Here is a 17,289-nt window from a genome sequence, read left to right on the forward strand (position 1 = left end):
GAATTAAGGTGCCTCGACAAAGGAATTAGCATAAAAAATTAGCATTTGATTAGCAGACTTAACATGATGAAAGGTGTAGCACGCGGCAGTGCACCTTTGTGAGAGGGATTAAGGTGCCTTGACAAAGGAATTAGCGTAAAAAATAGCATTTGATTTGCGGACTTATCATGATGAAAGGTGTAGCACAGTGAGTGCACCAGCCTGTGCTGCGAAAGTTTGGGGTACCACTAATTGAAAAAATATACTGTACCAATGAAAATTAGTTTAATGTTTAGTTCGATTTAGAACATCTTTCCAATGGTTGCTTAATTTGAAACCATCTTCTCGGTTGAAATTGTGTCTGTGTTTGTAGATCTGAATTGCCTTGTGAACAAATCTCTGATAAATACCTGTGGGTTTGCATAGAACCTTGGTATCGGAGAAAATTATATCGTGATCACCCACAGCGTTGTAACAGTGATCAGCCACGGCAGAAGAATTCGTTCTGCCGTGTTTCAAATCTGATTTGTGCTCGCGAATTCGGTCAGAGACATGTCGCTTCGTCTCCCCGATATAGCAATCACCGCAGGTACAACTCAATTTGTAAACCCCGGGGTACTGTAAGTCAGGAATGACATCCTTCACGGATGGGATCAGATCACGAGTTTTATGTACTGTATTGAACCGGACCTGGATCTTGTGTTTGTTTAGAATTTTGGAAATCTTTTTAGTAACGCCTGCTATATATGGTAGTGTGATGGTTTTGACCGGAGTATCAAGTGGTTGTTTGGCGGATGGTACGGTCAGAGTATCCATTCCTTTTGAGGGCCAGGTGTACATGTTTCAATTCACTGGTCAGGTGGTGTTGGTCCGAAATGCAATGAGCCCTATGGTATAAAGTTTTGATGAGAGAATTATTTTGGGCTGGGTGGTGGTGGGAATCAGGCTTCAAGTAGGAATCTGTGTGGGTGGGTTTCCTGTAGACAGAATGCCCCAATGAGCCATCAGGTCTCCTCTCAAACAACATCCAAGAATGGTAGCTTGCCATTTTTCTCCACTTCCATGGTGAATTTGATGGCGGTCCGGTTCAATACAGTACATAAAATTCGTGATCTGATTCCATCCGTGAAGGATGTCATTCCTGACTTACAGTACCCCGGGGTTTACAAATTGAGTTGTACCTGCGGTGATTGCTATATCGGGGAGACGAAGCAACATGTCTCTGACCGAATTCGCGAGCACAAATCAGATTTGAAACACGACAGAACGAATTTCTTCTGCCGTGGCTGATCACTGTTACAACGCTGTGGGTGATCACGATATAATTTTCTCCGATACCAAGGTTCTTTGCAAACTCACAGGTTTTTATCAGAGATTTGTTCACGAGGCAATTCAGATCTACAAACACAGACACAATTTCAACCGAGAAGATGGTTTCAAATTAAGCAACCATTGGAAAGATGTTTTAAATCGAACTAAACATTAAACTAATTTTCATTGGTACCATATATTTTTTCAAGTAGTGGTACCCCAAACTTTCGCAGCACAGGCTGGTGCACTGCCGGTGCCGATCACTGTGCTACACCTTTCGTCATGATAAGTCCGCCAATCAAATGCTAATTTTTACGCTAATTCCTTTGTCAAGGCACCTTAATCCCTCTCACACAGCTTAAAGGTGCACTGCCGTGTGCTACACCTTTCTTCATGCTAAGTCCGCCAATCAAATGCTATTTTTTACGCTAATTCCTTTGTCGAGGCACCTTAATCCCTCTCACACAGCTTAAAGGTTGCAGTCTGAGCTTGGCTCTGTTTCACTCCAGCGCAGTCTTCGAGACAGGCTGGTCCCTTCACCTGATGAAGGCCGCTTGTGTTGTGGCCGAAACGTCGTGATTTTTGTTGTTTTATTTTTTTCCTACGTGACTTTACCGAATAGAACCAAAGAGTATGGATCCTTGCAGTCACGAAAGCTTCAAATCTAGAATTGATGCCGCGATAGATCGTGCGCTGCGTAACGATACCTTGCGTGACAAATCGCGTCTATACTCTTTGTTTTTTTCGGTAAAGTCACGTAGGTAAAATAAAATAAATAGAAATAAAAGAAAACAATTAAATCACGACGTTTCGCAGGCAACACATGCGCCCGTCTTCAGGTGGAACAGTCACAGCAAGATCGCTGCGTCTGTCCGCGTCCTCGGGATGCCGCGATGTGACGATACGGCGACCGATCGGCTGCTTTGTTTACCGTAGTATCCCGATTAAGAGATGCTCAGGGAAGTAAGACATGGAGGTTATTTTGAGAGAGAGAAAAACAAGTATAACTTTGGAAAATTAAAAAAAAGTAATCGGGGTAAAGCGGAAAACTATTGTGTAAAACGCGATAAAGGTACGATAATATAGCGCATTATAGGGGGAAGGAACGTGCGTCTTATCTGGAGAATACGGTAATTTCCACTGCGTACGAGTAAGACTAACCATGCACACGCAGGGATTTTGTACCGGTTAACGCTTTCCAGAAGCATTGTTTCACTTATTACAGACCAATCCAGACCTCATTGGTCACCCCGTGCCCTTATACATCTCAACGTTCATCCTACAAAGTCCCATCACAAGGGGGAAACACACACACATAGATAACAACCAAAAATGTGTTGCCCGTATTGACCTGAAAACTCAAATTTCCCCGTACAAGAATACCGTGTGGGTTGACGGCTATGCAGAAGAGTTTTGTTTCTTCTCAAAGTTGTTCTATTCAACCCAGTTGCAGAGCGCTGCCCATAATGCCCAACAAAACGAGCATCACTGCCAACGTTGGCAGAGACACAACGATAATTCTTCGTCCCACGTTTCTTCAAATCGAGCAAGGGGCCATCACGGCCATTTGGAAAGGGACAAGGGCAGTGCATTCAAAGTATTTGTTAGACATTTTTTTTATTATGAGTATATTATCAATGTTCCACAAACGCCGATCAAAAAGGCCACAAACGTTAAACGGCCAGCAACGAACGACACGATCAAAAAGACGTAAGCGACATGAGCGCCTTTCCACGCCGTGCGCATTTAAGAGGGCTACTTGGCGACCATACTTCACCACACTGGTTAAATGGGCCATACTTCACCACACTGGTGAAGTATGTCGGCCAAGAAGACGCAGCGCAGGAACACTGGGGGGTGGCACTGCCCTCTGCTGCCCACCAAAGACAAAGATCCCCCGTATAGCATCACCAGACTGTTGGGGCAAGTGCTGGGGGTGGGTGGCCAACACCACGCCGCCCGGCCGCCTTTGTATCCCCGGTATCGATGTATACACACCCCGCCAGGTACTCATTTGAGGCTGAGTCGACCTACTGCCCACCTGATCAGATTTAACTGACATTTATAAATGATACAGCACGCTCACCGAGACCAATTGTAATTTCTAGCCCATTTAAAAAGTACCATAACTGTGAGAATAGGTTTTCCCCTTTTTTTCTGGCAACAAAACAGCTGTGTTAAGATGTTAAAACACCAAACTGAAACCTTTTATAAGGAATCATGTCTGCATTAACCACAATACTTGTGGTCAGAATGCAAACAAAAAACATACTCTGAAAATATATGGCATTGTCTTTGAAACTGATTGGTCCACACCAGACAGCTTTCGTTATTTCCAGAAAAAGGGTAAACCCATTATCATATTTTGGCACTGGCAGAAGAGGCCCCATGATGTACCACAACTGTGTTCATTCGTGGCGGGCAGCAGAGGGCAGTGCAGCAATGTTCAAAGCCCGCACTGGCCAACGTGGTGAAGCATTGGCATGGAATTTCGATTTAAAGCTTTCGTGACTGCAAGGATTCATCTTCTTTGGTTCTTTCGTTAAAGTCACGTAGAATGAGAATAAAATAATAAATTGATAAAATAAAATAACACAATAATATTCTCACGACGTTTCGGCCACAACACAAGCGGCCTTCATCAGGTGAAGGGGACGAGACTGTCTGTCCTCCAGACAGTCTCGTCTGTCTGTCCTCCAGACAGTCTCGTCTGTCTGTCCTCCAGACAGTCTCGTCTGTCTGTCCTCCAGACAGTCTCGTCTGTCTGTCCTCCAGACAGTCTCGTCCCCTTCACCTGATGAAGGCCGCTTGTGTTGTGGCCGAAACGTCGTGAGAATATTATTGTGTTATTTTATTTTATCAATGTATTATTTTATTCTCATTCTACGTGACTTTAACGAAAGAACCAAAGAACATTGGCATGGAACCTTCACCTCCCGTACGGCCTCAGGAGGGAGTGGGGCGGGGGGCCTCATCCAGCAGTGGATTGACTAAAGGGCTGCATACACAAGTTACTGTCGTTATAACTGGAGCGGTGTTATTATCAGGACTGCCGTGATAACTAGGGCTCTAATCGCATCGCTGTCAGCCCACACGGTTTAACCCCGTAGTCCTGTACAGGGAAATTACATTTTCAGGTCCATACGGCGTACAGCCGTTTCAATACGAGCAGAATTTTTGTTGTGTCTATTTGTTTGTATGTCTTCCTTGTGATGGCACTTTTAGGATGGACGTTGAGATGTATAAGGGCACGGGGTGACCAATAAGGTCTGAGTTGGTCTGTAATAAGGTAGGGCACTGATAAAGGGTTAACAGGTATGTTATATTTTGATTTAAAGCTTTCGTGGCTGCAGGGATTCATATTCTTGGTTCTTTCGGTAAAGTCACGTAGAATGTAAACAATAAATTAATAAAAAATATAAAACAATAAAATTCTCACGATGTTTCGACTGCAACACAAGCAATCATCATCAGGTGTGAAAACCACAAGAAAATAAAAAACATTCAAATTTGAAAAAAAACATTCAAATTCATTTTTTTATTTTCTTGTTGTGGTTTTCACACCTGATGATGATTGCTTGTGTTGCAGTCGAAACGTCGTGAGAATTTTATTGTTTTATATTTGTATTATTTTATTGTTTCCCTTCTACGTGACTTTACCGAAAGAACCAAGAATAGGTATGTTATAAACTAGATTATAACATACCAGATCTGATAGTGATATAGTGTGTTGTAACAGATGCAGTACCATTATAACAGGATGGGGGTCATATCAATTATAACTGTAGCTGTGTATAGTTATAACAGTAGATCTGTAGCTATAACTGACTAAAACTGTGATAATACATTTCTACTTATAACTACGGCTCTGTGGCTATAACTGGTATAACAGTAGAGCTGTAGGCCAGCGTTGAAACAGGATTTCTCCACAAATCTGGCTGTCGCCCGATGAAGCTAGTTGTAATTACTTGCGAAACGTCGTACTCAAGATTGTAAATGTTGTGGCTTGGCTCTCCAACACACAACCGGTGTGCTGTACTAGTGACGAATTGGCACGTTATGTTTACGTGACAACCCTTATTAGTTGGCTGTGTCGGGTGGTGGTGGGTTTAACGACACATTTATATATTTACGCCATATAACCCAAAAAAACTCCCATGGATGAAACTGGTCTCGAAAGCCTTTTTGGTAAACAGGCAAGCGTTATTGACGATGTGTTCGTGTGACACAGGGGTCGGTCCCCGAAACGTCGTCTGAAGGACCATTCCCCAAAACGTCGCTCTATTGTATGTGTTTTCCTGCAAGGCCACAGTGCTATGAAGGAGGGCCACTACCTGAAACGTCGCTCTATTTTATATTTTCTTGCAAGGCCACGATGCTATGAAGAAGGGCCACTACCCGAAACGTCGCTCTATTTTATATTTTCTTGCAAGGCCACGATGCTATGAAGAAGGGCCACTACCCAAAACGTCGCTCTATTTTATATTTTCTTGCAAGGCCACGATGCTATGAAGAAGGGCCACTACTCGAAACGTCGCTCAATTTTTATTCTTAGTTCTTTCGGTAAAGTCACGTTGAAGGGAAACAATAAAATAATAAAAAATATCTTCTTTGGTTCTTTCGGTAAAGTCACGTAGAATGAGAATAAAATAATAAATTGATAAAATAAAATAACACAATAATATTCTCACGACGTTTCGGCCACAACACAAGCGGCCTTCATCAGGTGAAGGGACGAGACTGTCTGGTAGGACAGCGCTGGAGTGTTGTCCTACCAGACAGTCTCGTCCCTTTACCTGATGAAGGCCGCTTGTGTTGTGGCCGAAACGTCGTGAGAATATTATTGTGTTATTTTATTTTATCAATTTATTATTTTATTCTCATTCTACGTGACTTTACCGAAAGAACCAAAGAAGATGAATCATTGCAGTCACGAAAGCTTTAAATCGAAATAAAATATATATAAAACAATAAAAATTCTCACGTTTCGACCATAACACAAACGGTCGTCATCAGGTGTGTCGACACACCTGATGACGACCGTTTGTGTTCAACGTGACTTTACCGAAAGAACTAAGAATATGAATTACTGCAGTCACGAAAGCTTTAAATCAAAATTTGTCGCTCAATTTTGTTTACATGCAAGGCCACTGTACTATGAAGGAGGGCCACTACCCGAAACGTCGCTCTATTTTATGTTTCCATGCAAGGCCACTGTGCTATGGAGGGCCACTACCCGAAACGTCGCTCTATTTTATGTTTACATGCAAGGCCACTGTGCTATGAAGGAGGGCCACTACCCGAAACGTCACTATATTTTGTGTTTCCATGCAAGGCCACTGTGCTATGAAGGAGGGCCACTACCCGAAACGTCGCTATATTTTGTGTTTCCATGCAAGGCCACTGTGCTATGAAGGAGGGCCACTACCCAAAACGTCGCTCTATTTTGTGTTTCCATGCAAGGCCACTGTGCTATGAAGGAGGTGCCACTACCCGAAACGTCGCTCTATTTTATGTTTCCATGCAAGGCCACTGTGCTATGAAGGAGGGCCACTACCCGAAACGTCGTTCTATTTTGTTTCCATGCAAGGCCACTGTGCTATGAAGGAGGGCCACTACCCGAAACGTCGCTCTATTTTGTTTCCATGCAAGGCCACTGTGCTATGAAGGAGGGCCACTACCCGAAACGTCGCTCTATTTTATGTTTCCATGTAGGGCCACTACCCGAAACGTCGCTCTATTTCATGTTTCCATGCAAGGCCACTGTGCTATGAAGGAGGGCCGCTACCCGAAACGTCGCTCTATTTTATGTTTCCATGCAAGGCCACTGTGCTATGAAGGAGGGCCACTACCCGAAACGTCGCCCTGCTGCTGCTATCCAGGGCACTGTCAGCCACCCGGCCTCTGCCGCTTTAAGCGGGGCCCGCGGGCCCGCGCCGCGCGCATGCGCAGTGCGGCGCGGCCCAACCCCGAGCAGGAGACGAAATGGCGGCTGCGGCGGCAGCGATGTCGGCCCAGCTCCCGCCTCACGCCACCCCACAGGGCAACCACAGCCACCACCACCACCATCAGCAACAACAACACCACCACCACCACTCGCAACAACAGCAGCAGCTCCACCATCACCACCACCAGCAGCAGCAGCTACAGCAGCAGCAACAACAGCAGTCGTCGCTGTCGCAGGGCCTGCACCGCACCGTGGAGCGCGCCCTCGAGGACGCCTTCTTCTCCGCCGCGCTCAACCTCAGCGGCAGGAAGCTCAAGGAGTTCCCCCGCTCCACCGTCATCGACTTCGACCTCTCGGACACCACGCAAGCCGGTCAGTGCGCACCTCCCTCCCCTCCTCTCCCCCCCGTGGACTGACCTGATGGCCTCGTCTCATTTCACCTGAACTTCACCACTACCGCTCGTGATCTAAACCCTACCCGCGACTCTATGGCAACCCCTACCCATAACTCTGTATGGAAACTCCTACCCATGACTGTATGGCAGACCCTACCCATGACTCTGTATGGCAACGCATGACTCTGTATGGAAACTCCTACCCACGACTGTATGGCACCTTCTATCCATGGTTCTGTATGGCAACCCCTATCCATGGTTCTGTATGGCAACCCCTATCCATGGTTCTGTATGGCAACCCCTAACCATGGTTCTGTATGGCAACCCCTATCCATGGTTCTGTATGGCAACCCCTATCCATGGTTCTGTATGTCAACCCCTATCCATGGTTCTGTATGGCAACCCCTAACCATGGTTCTGTATGTCAACCCCTATCCATGGTTCTGTATGGCAACCCCTAACCATGGTTCTGTATGGCAACCCCTATCCATGGTTCTGTATGGCAACCCCTAACCATGGTTCTGTATGTCAACCCCTATCCATGGTTCTGTATGGCAACCCCTAACCATGGTTCTGTATGTCAACCCCTAACCATGGTTCTGTATGTCAACCCCTATCCATGGTTCTGTATGGCAACCCCTAACCATGGTTCTGTATGTCAATCCCTATCCATGGTTCTGTATGGAAACCCCTATCCATGGTTCTGTATGTCAACCCCTATCCATGGTTCTGTATGGCAACCCCTAACCATGGTTCTGTATGTCAACCCCTATCCATGGTTCTGTATGGCAACCCCTAACCATGGTTCTGTATGTCAACCCCTATCCATGGTTCTGTATGGCAACCCCTAACCATGGTTCTGTATGTCAACCCCTATCCATGGTTCTGTATGGCAACCCCTAACCATGGTTCTGTATGTCAACCCCTAACCATGGTTCTGTATGTCAACCCCTATCCATGGTTCTGTATGGCAACCCCTAACCATGGTTCTGTATGTCAACCCCTATCCATGGTTCTGTATGGAAACCCCTATCCATGGTTCTGTATGGCAACCCCTATCCATGGTTCTGTATGGCAACCCCTAGCAATGACTGCGCTGAGACCCCGACCCGCACCCGTGACCCTGACCAGGCCCATGACCGACCCTATGAAACCCTAACTAACATCTCATTCCTAACGGACAATCCGTCCGCCTCAACGTCCACCCCACTTCCTCTATCACTTTCAACTCTACAAACACCTAGCGGCGTGCGGGACAATCGAGCCATCACTCAAATGTCACAAATCAATGTCGCACACACCACCTCGGGCAGTCTTAACTCCTGTTTGCTACAGCCATATTATCATTCCACCGATGCTTGAAGGCCTTCACCACGCCGTGTTGCTCATGCGTGTTTGTTGGACCATACCTCACAGCCCAAGTCGGTGCCGGTTGGTGGTTTATAATCTCATGGGACTCACTGGCCAGGCTCAAGGCATCTCTTGAAAGTGTCCTCGATTCTCACTTGCAATGATCACCCCCCCCACACACACACACACATTTGCTGCCGTATATCATATTGAGACGTAGTCGCGTCGATACACTTTCTAAATCTATGATTGTATTGTAATTCATGCCGTGGGAATATCTATCCCATGGCACGGCTAAGTGCGAGACAGCTGATGTCATGGGGGTGGGTGGCTGGGGGGTTCTCCTCCCAGCCAGGACGCTGTCAACACCAAAACTGAAACCCCGTAATGCCGCCTTCTCGTCGGGGTCAGTGTGTGGGCTATTGCGTGTGTCTGGTTGAATCGCGTTGGGGTCATTGGGGAGGGCTCTTAGTCCCTTGCATCTCTTTGGCTAGTTGGTTAGGTTTACGAGTAGTGTCAGAGTCAGTGTAAGGGCTCGTAGCTGCATGGTTAGTTGGAGTAAGACAATGTGTACTCATGGCTGGTTGGTGAGTTGGTTTATAGGTGGTGGGGGGGGGGGTCATTGAGAAGGCTCGAATCGGTGGCTGTTGTCTCGTTGTTTGAAGAGTTCGTGTCAGTGGTAGGGCGGCAAGTTGTTGTAATAATAGTAGTGGCCCGTGAATTAGCATATCGGATTAGCGTTTGATAGACTAGTATGCTGCGCCACCAAAACGGATTCGCCTCTCCTACCCCATTGCATCGCGTGTGTGGAATTTTCAGTTTTTTGGCCGATTTTATTTTTTGGTGATGGGTTCCGTTCGTCCCGTTATGCCGCAGTGCCGACCGACGCACACACAGACGGCACACACACACACGACTCGAGTTTGCGAGCAGCAGAGGGAGGAAAGAGTCGAGCTCACAAGGAGCGGCTCTTGTGTTAAAGGGCGCGACTGAGCAGCGACGCAAATAATGCGGCAATTGTGCTCGCCGTGACTGTCACATCTAGCTCGCTGCTTAATCGAATTTTCAGAGCCGAGCGTTGGCGGTGTGGCAAGCGGCGAGCGAACGCTGCCACAGCGGCGGGTGCTGTGTTGCTTGCCAATGTGTATGGCGAGGGGGAGGACGGGGACGCTGCTTCATCCAGAGGCCACTCCGCCGTGGGTGCAGTGTCTGTGCCACTTTGAAGGGCACATTGTCCATCGAGACGGCCCCTTTGAGTAATGCGTTGTCTCGCGGAGTTGGCCTCCTCTGTTCCATGGCATGTCTTTGTGCTTTTTTTCTGGCTGTGAGCAGTTGTCTGGTTTGTTAATTAAAAACACTTCTTATGACTTCGTTTCTACAGAGCTGTGTGGGTACTTCCCCGAATAAGCTAAATAAGTTATTGGAGGCAATACGCATGCTGCCACCACCATCACCTTGTGGTAGAACCAAACACACCACCTCTGCGTTTATATCTGCTCTGCCAGTTGGTGCCCTGGACACCACTCCAATCCAATGCCTGCCTTGGTGGTAACCTGTTCTCCTTAATCCAGTGCATGTGTCCCATCCATCAAAAGTTACCCTTCCTGGTTACAGCTATAAGACTTATGTTGCCACGTGTGATGGTGCTATTTAATAATGCAGTACTAATATTCACAAGCCAACGTTTCCCAACTTCACATGAACCAAAGGAGGTGCTCGTCTCGACCAGGAGTTCTGGGCCAGGAGTGAAGGTTCCACCCTGCTTGGTAGAGAGTTGTCTGACACCAGCTGTTAAATTCTCACCAAGTGGTTTAGATCTCCAGATAGTTAGCCTACATGTTAAACTGATCAGTAAGGCGGCTATTGAAAGCTCTTGTGTCTTTTGCAGACCATCTGTGAAAAAGAGCTTCATAGCTCATCAGATTCCTATATTCTGATTTAATTCATTTTATCATTTAAAACATGCACTTCTGGGAAATATGCCTTACACTCGTTTGTGCTTGACTTGACTACTTTATATGTCTGAGATGTCTACAAATGTCATCTGTTGCAGTACCACTACAGGAAATGTAATTCTTACACGTACTCTGCAACATGAATTCAGACATGTGCATATGCCCATCATCCATGATCTCTCCACCGCTAGATAAAGACATCTGCACACCATCACCATCCATAATGGTCCTTTGATGCCAAAATCCCTCAAACTCCAGCACATGAGCCGATCCATCACTCTCTCCTTGTTTGCGATGGCCTTCCAATCCGATGCATCCGCACGGTTGGCTGCAATGTCATCAGCAGGCTTGTCTATTGGCCATCATCCCTTCTAGCGATTTGTCTTGCCCAAGACCACATTCTATATTCTCTTCCTTAACGGATGATAGGAAGTCTTATTTGTGTTTGTTCCCAGATCCGTGCACTGCTCATGATTTATCTAAGTATAATTGCAACTACGTTCGCTTTGCTCACTTTTCACCTAATGAAACATTTTCTACTTTAGGTACTACCTACTACTTGAGGTATGTTGCATTTCACGATCGAATTCAAGGTTTTGGAAAGCACTGAAAGGACGTTGCATCGGCCTTCGTCATTTCCAGTGTGTAAACGTCACTTGTTTGACAATGGATTAGTGGGCGTTATCACATTTCACACAATACCAGCTGTAGTGTAATAGATGGTCTAGACACGAGTAGATTGCATCTGGTAAGATTTTAATCTTAGCGTCAGAACGTGTATCGAGTTGATTTGCTGATTGCGTGCATTGCTTTACGTTTAAGTTGCTGGTTCTCGTGTGAGAATATTACCCATCTGTCATGGGTCTGTGTGCTGACGTTCCTTTCAAATCAAATGCGCTATGAATTGTTTACCGCTGGGTTTTAATTTCAGTATTTAAAAAATAAATGTCTTCCATTCATGCTCGCAGCAAAGTTATGAATTAATGTCACATGGCAGTGATAAACAAGTTACATACTTAGCAAACATTCCAAGGCGTATATTGACACTGGATATAAAAAAACAAATTACCTTCATTTAGTTCATTTGCCAAACTCTTAATTCACAGGTATATATTTTCACATGCGATTTTAGAATGGTTTTTAAAATTTACATTCTTTCTAGCAGTAATGAAATGCTGACCCAGAAGTCATTAAGCCGAGTTTAATCAAATAGTGGTTAGTGTTTGACTCCTCGTGCATTGATTCATTGCAGGGTGATGATTTTGCTCTCTCGACAGGTGAAACATTAACATGGCAGACACCGGGGAAGGGTGATTCTGTGCGTGCGACGTCAGTAGCAATAATTACCTCCGTGAGGTTTCTTTTTGAGAACAGGGCATTGTGAGATGAGCAGCGCACTATTTTGGGCAGGCAAGACACACTTGCTCGTATAAAATCTTGTGGGATCAATTCTCCAGGAAACCAAAGTCAGATTATAGGAGCATGTGAGCAGTAGACATTTTGTTTAAGGTGGTAATGCATATCCATTCGGTGTTGTAATGATTAACCCCAACCCCCATCGTACTAAACGTTTCAATTAATTTTCACCATTCGAGTATTTGATTCGATTTATTTTTCTTTGCCTAGTTCTTGCCATCTTGTATTTTATTGTTTCCCCCCACTATATCGCTCTCTCATTTGTATGGTTTCGTTAACCGTGAGTCAAAATGCAATGTTCGCGTGTAATTTGCATACATTTTGATTACGTAATCAATTTTAATATTGAGTCTCCAGCTTATGACCATGTCAACCTGAATGCGCCCGATATCGGCAGATCTCGGAAGCTCAGCGGGGTTGAACATGGATAGGCGAACGCCACGCATGCCTGGTTGTCGTAGCTGCTGTGCTGCGTGGTCATCCGCAGAGGGCAGTTCTGTAAATATCATTGTTGCACTGCACTGTACTTCTATGCTTTCACATCTATACTGTCCGTATTCACAAACCCGCATTGACCAGCATGGCGAAGTGTGGTCAAACAACCCCCAAAACAGCACATTGTGTGGGGAGGCCCTCATCCAGCAGTGGATTGACAAAAGTGCATTTTCGTATACATTCAGTGGTCTTTAACTTAACAAAGAGACACTGACCGTTGGGCCTGAATCGAGTAGAATCTATTGCTCACCACATGACAGTGCAGCTTAGAAATCCAACCTCGGTCGCCTGCTGTCAGCTGATCCGCACTTGGCAAGCGCATTTACAGTGTTATGATCGCCAATTCATACGTGGCTATGGAGACATCGGCGTACAGTTATCACACAAAAGCAGACACAGGGAAGTGTGGAAACTGCGGTTGTGCTTGCAACTGCAGCTCGAGCGTGCAAAGGAAGCACTGTTATTTAGCACTTTCTGAAACGCATTTTGCACTTACTGCTTTCATTGGAAAAGCTAATGACATTGAATGGAGGCGGTTTTGCATTAAGAAAGCGTTTCGAGCGTGCTATCAAGAGATGTTATTTGTACCTATGATGTGTTATGTTAGCGATCGACAAAGGTTCGTGTCGAAAAAATAATACGGATTGGTCACGATGGAATTCATGAGGTTAACGGAAAAGGCCATGCGTTTTTCTGCCCGTACGTAGTGTGCATACTGAGTACGTGTCGGACAATCTGCAGTGTTCACTGCATTGCCATTTGTCATACGAAGCGACGGTTACGGCAGTTCCATCAGCTCCGCTGTTGAAGATTCTATTGCTACGAAGTAGCGTTGAGATAAACTAGCTGATGGAATTCAGGGAGGCAGCACTGCTGAGGTCTCCGGTTTTAATCTTGGCAGGTACGAGTGATTAAACCTGGTTTGTAAGTGTAGTTCTTAGAGTTTCTGATCTTAACGTGGTCACCATACCGTTCCATAAAGCACCAGAATTTAACTGGAGTGACATAATTCAGGTTATTTCTAGCTCACCATTGAGGAATACCTCTGTAAGCAGAGCATTTGAATTGGTGCATCACTGAAAGGGGATAAGAGGGTATTAAAGGGGTCTTAGACGTACTTATGTTATGTCATCTTCCAGAGTCTGTTCTCTAACACAGAGGTTATGATGCACAACTTACTACACTTGTACCAATAGGGAATTTCTCAATCTCATGGAATGACACCACCAACCACTCATTTGCAATATACGGTAATTAAGGGAAATATCGAAAAAACACATTATCAGTCTTTAACTGTTGAAAATTATCTCTTCTACTGGACATCTATGAAAAATAGTTTTATAGCTCATCAGATTTCCTCCAGGACAAATAAAATGTCAGATTCTGAAAGTCCATTGCCGCAAAGTTAAATCTGCACGACGCAGCCTCGTGCCTGGTGTGGCATTGACTATACTTTTCGCCGCTGGCAGAGCAAGGATGTCAAGCGCAGCTGGGCATGTGTGCCTAGGCCAAATTGATGAGGATATAAATGCTTTCACGGCGGCCGTGTTTTCACCGCTTAGGATGCGCAAGGTCAACCCGGGTTTCCTCTTAAAATGGCAGCCAGCGTCCAGTTCTTTTAAAAGATGTTTTCAAAAACACATGCCTCGTGATTTTTTCGCTCGTTCTGCTCCTCGCCCGTGCGCCACTGCCGCCGCCGTCGGTGGAGAAATCGGTTTTGAATGCTGCGCACGTGCTCGCTCACGTGTGAACCTGGCAGGCGATTGAGTCGTCCCTTGGGCACTGCTGATGCAGACCTGCAGGCGTTTTCTATCGTCGTTGACAGGTCATGAAAAATTCAAGTTAGTTGTGTAGTTTTTTATCATCCGCACTGTATTTTCAGAATCGTGGTTGTATGATGCTCTATTTATGCAAGGCGGTCTTCGCCATATTAGCTTTGTGTATAAATTCCTAGTTTGAGTCTGTCTCGTTTTTGTTTCTTTATTTGGACAATATCCTGTACTGAAATGTTTATTTGATTATCACACTTATAGTTCCTGCCTTGTCTTTGCTTAGTACCATCTTGCAAGGAAAAACAATTGAATACGCGGATAATGTCAGGGCTTGTGTGTGTATCTGTTGGAAGCAGTTGGCGCACTGCTACAAACCCGGAAAAACGAGTTCGATTCCCGCTCGTGACCAACACCAGTGACGATTATCTAAACCAGTCCTGGGCCTCGCTTAGGTCGACTTTGCCGCAAATGAGTACTTTGTATGGTGTGTAAATATCGCAACTGAGGAGAGACAAAGGTCGTGGTGCTGGCCACACACAACCTCTTTGCCGTGCCGGCCTTGATAGGTGCTTGCCAACAGCACTCGCCCCATAAGTCTGTCAATGCTATACCGGGAAACTTTGCCTTTGTATCTGCTGACAGGAATTTGAACTCCTGTTTTTTGAATCGAAATGCTATGCAGCATTTCTTAAAAACGATATTTGTGTCTTCGCGCTCGTTGGCTTATGTCATACAAATGGCATTTGAGTCCGTATTTCCAAAAGAAGAGAAGTTCCTGTTTTAAGACGGCTCGCCTCCTCCCGCGTGGTTTTCAAAAGGCCACACATTGGTCGTTGTTTTGTCAGCTTAGAATATAATTGTACTTTCAAGTAGGTAATGGTTGTATGCAAGTTCTTTTGTCAGCCATCAATCCACACACACTGTTAGAACCAAACCAATATGGTTGTGACCTCCCATAAAATGAATTGAAACTGCTGTGAATGGGTTTTTTTTTATTGTTCCTGCAACGATAAGATACTACAAGAATAAGGTCATGTACTCTGCGCACAGGAGCAGTGGTCAAAAGGTTTTAAAAAAACTGGACATTAAGTGCTTTTACATAGACACTTTATGTAGAACCATTACGCTCAGTACAGATAAAGACATTGAAATAGGTTTTCAAACCCAGCACATTGTTAGGTGAGGCATGTTACACTGTTGTGTAATAAGCGGTTTGAAATTAAATTATGGAAAATGAAGTCACAATTGCTTTTTCAGTGTGCTGGTATGTAACCAATACTCAGGTCTTTGCACCTTTCAATTATTTTGGCGCAATTTACTATTGTGTCAACAAATGCTGCTCATTGTAGGATTGTGTAATTTAACTTTTGACTTGGCAGGTTTTATAAAAGTGTAAATAATGCCGTCTGTTGTTCGGACAAGTCACACCGCATCGGCACGGTGCACGTTTATCAATCGTTTCACTCTTAAATTCTGCAGTGAATGTCGCCTTATCATCTGCGTTCACGTATATTCTTCCTGCGGAATTAATGAAGCGGCGCTTTTGCCCAGGGTTCTGCAGCGGGATTCTAATCGGTGCTCCTGCACGTGACGGATATGGGTCAAGAACGTGAGCAGAATCACTGGTGGGGCGTACAGTAGTGGCGTAGTGTGGCGATGCACGGGTTTATAAGTAGGGCCCTGGCAGGATGCAGTGTGCAGCGGTCATGATTGTTATTGCATTGCTCACATTTTGAGGTGGTGACGGGTGTGGGGGGGGGCAGAATTTCATGCATGAAGACTGTTCGCATGTGCTCATCGTGAATTATATTTACCAGCCACTTTAAGATGTTTTGCCTTTGCATGACTGTGTGCCCAAGAACTGCGCGTCATTAATGCTGTGTAACATGCCGCAGCGATTTTAATATTTTCTGTGTTAATTTACGAAATGCCGTGTGCCCGACCGCACAGTTCCATACAGTGCACTGTTTTCAGGAATGTAACATATTTTCCTGTGTGATGTGAATTGACGTTGGTTTTTAATAAACCATTTATATAAAAAATACTTTAACAATTAGAAAATCTATTATGCATTTTGAAATAGTTTGAGTCTCTGGCTGACCCTATTTTAAATCATTGAAATTATGCAAATACCAATAAAACTCCTTATTATACTCGCCATTTTTGATCTGGAACGCTCATCTAAAAATAACGATGCCTCTTTCACTTTGCAAACTGCGCACGCCTGTAAGAGAGTAAAAAAAACCCATGGATGGAAACTAAAGCTGGGCGATTCTCACGAGTCCTAACGTGGAATTGAAATTTGCGTTCTTGACTCGAGTTCGATTCGAAAATGGCATCAGCAATATTTCTTGGGAGGAGCAAGAATGAGAGGGCCCACGGGACCTGACCAGCCGAGTCACAATTGCCATTTAGAAATATATTACGTCAGCATCGGCCATACATTTCACTGGCATCGCATGACAAAGCCCTCGGTGGCTCGGGTCGGAGTTTTCATCTGGCACCGCTGAGTTCTTGGGTTCGAAATCTGGGCAGACGCCTGCTATTTAAACCGTGTTTCCCAAGTGTTTATCGATGAGTGAGTTGATGGTTTAAGCCTGCTTTGGGAAAGTGGTTCCCCTGACTGTGTGGACCAGAAAGTCATCTGAAGGGAACTCGGAGGTAGCTCT

At 45.2% G+C, this 17,289-nt stretch overlaps 1 protein-coding gene across 13 annotated transcripts in view; it reads left to right on the forward strand.

Annotated features, from left to right (window-relative positions):
• The first annotated feature begins 7,218 nt into the window (after positions 1–7,218).
• LRCH1 (leucine rich repeats and calponin homology domain containing 1) overlaps positions 7,219–17,289 on the forward strand; it is a 61,537-nt gene continuing 51,466 nt past the window's right edge. For 10 of the 13 annotated variants that reach the window (XM_032975063.2, XM_032975070.2, XM_032975068.2 and 7 more), the window contains exon 1: positions 7,219–7,609. In XM_032975063.2, the coding sequence (XP_032830954.2) occupies positions 7,276–7,609 (334 nt within the window). In that variant the 5' untranslated portion in view covers positions 7,219–7,275. The remainder of the gene's footprint in view (positions 7,610–17,289) is intronic. The other 3 variants (XM_032975072.2, XM_032975074.2, XM_032975075.2) reach the window with 1 other exon arrangement.

This window comes from Petromyzon marinus, chromosome 55 (genome assembly GCF_048934315.1).
Source record: "Petromyzon marinus isolate PM22_M1 ecotype Great Lakes invasive population chromosome 55, UKy_Petmar_22M1.pri1.0, whole genome shotgun sequence".
Classification (NCBI taxonomy): Eukaryota; Metazoa; Chordata; class Hyperoartia; order Petromyzontiformes; family Petromyzontidae; genus Petromyzon; species Petromyzon marinus.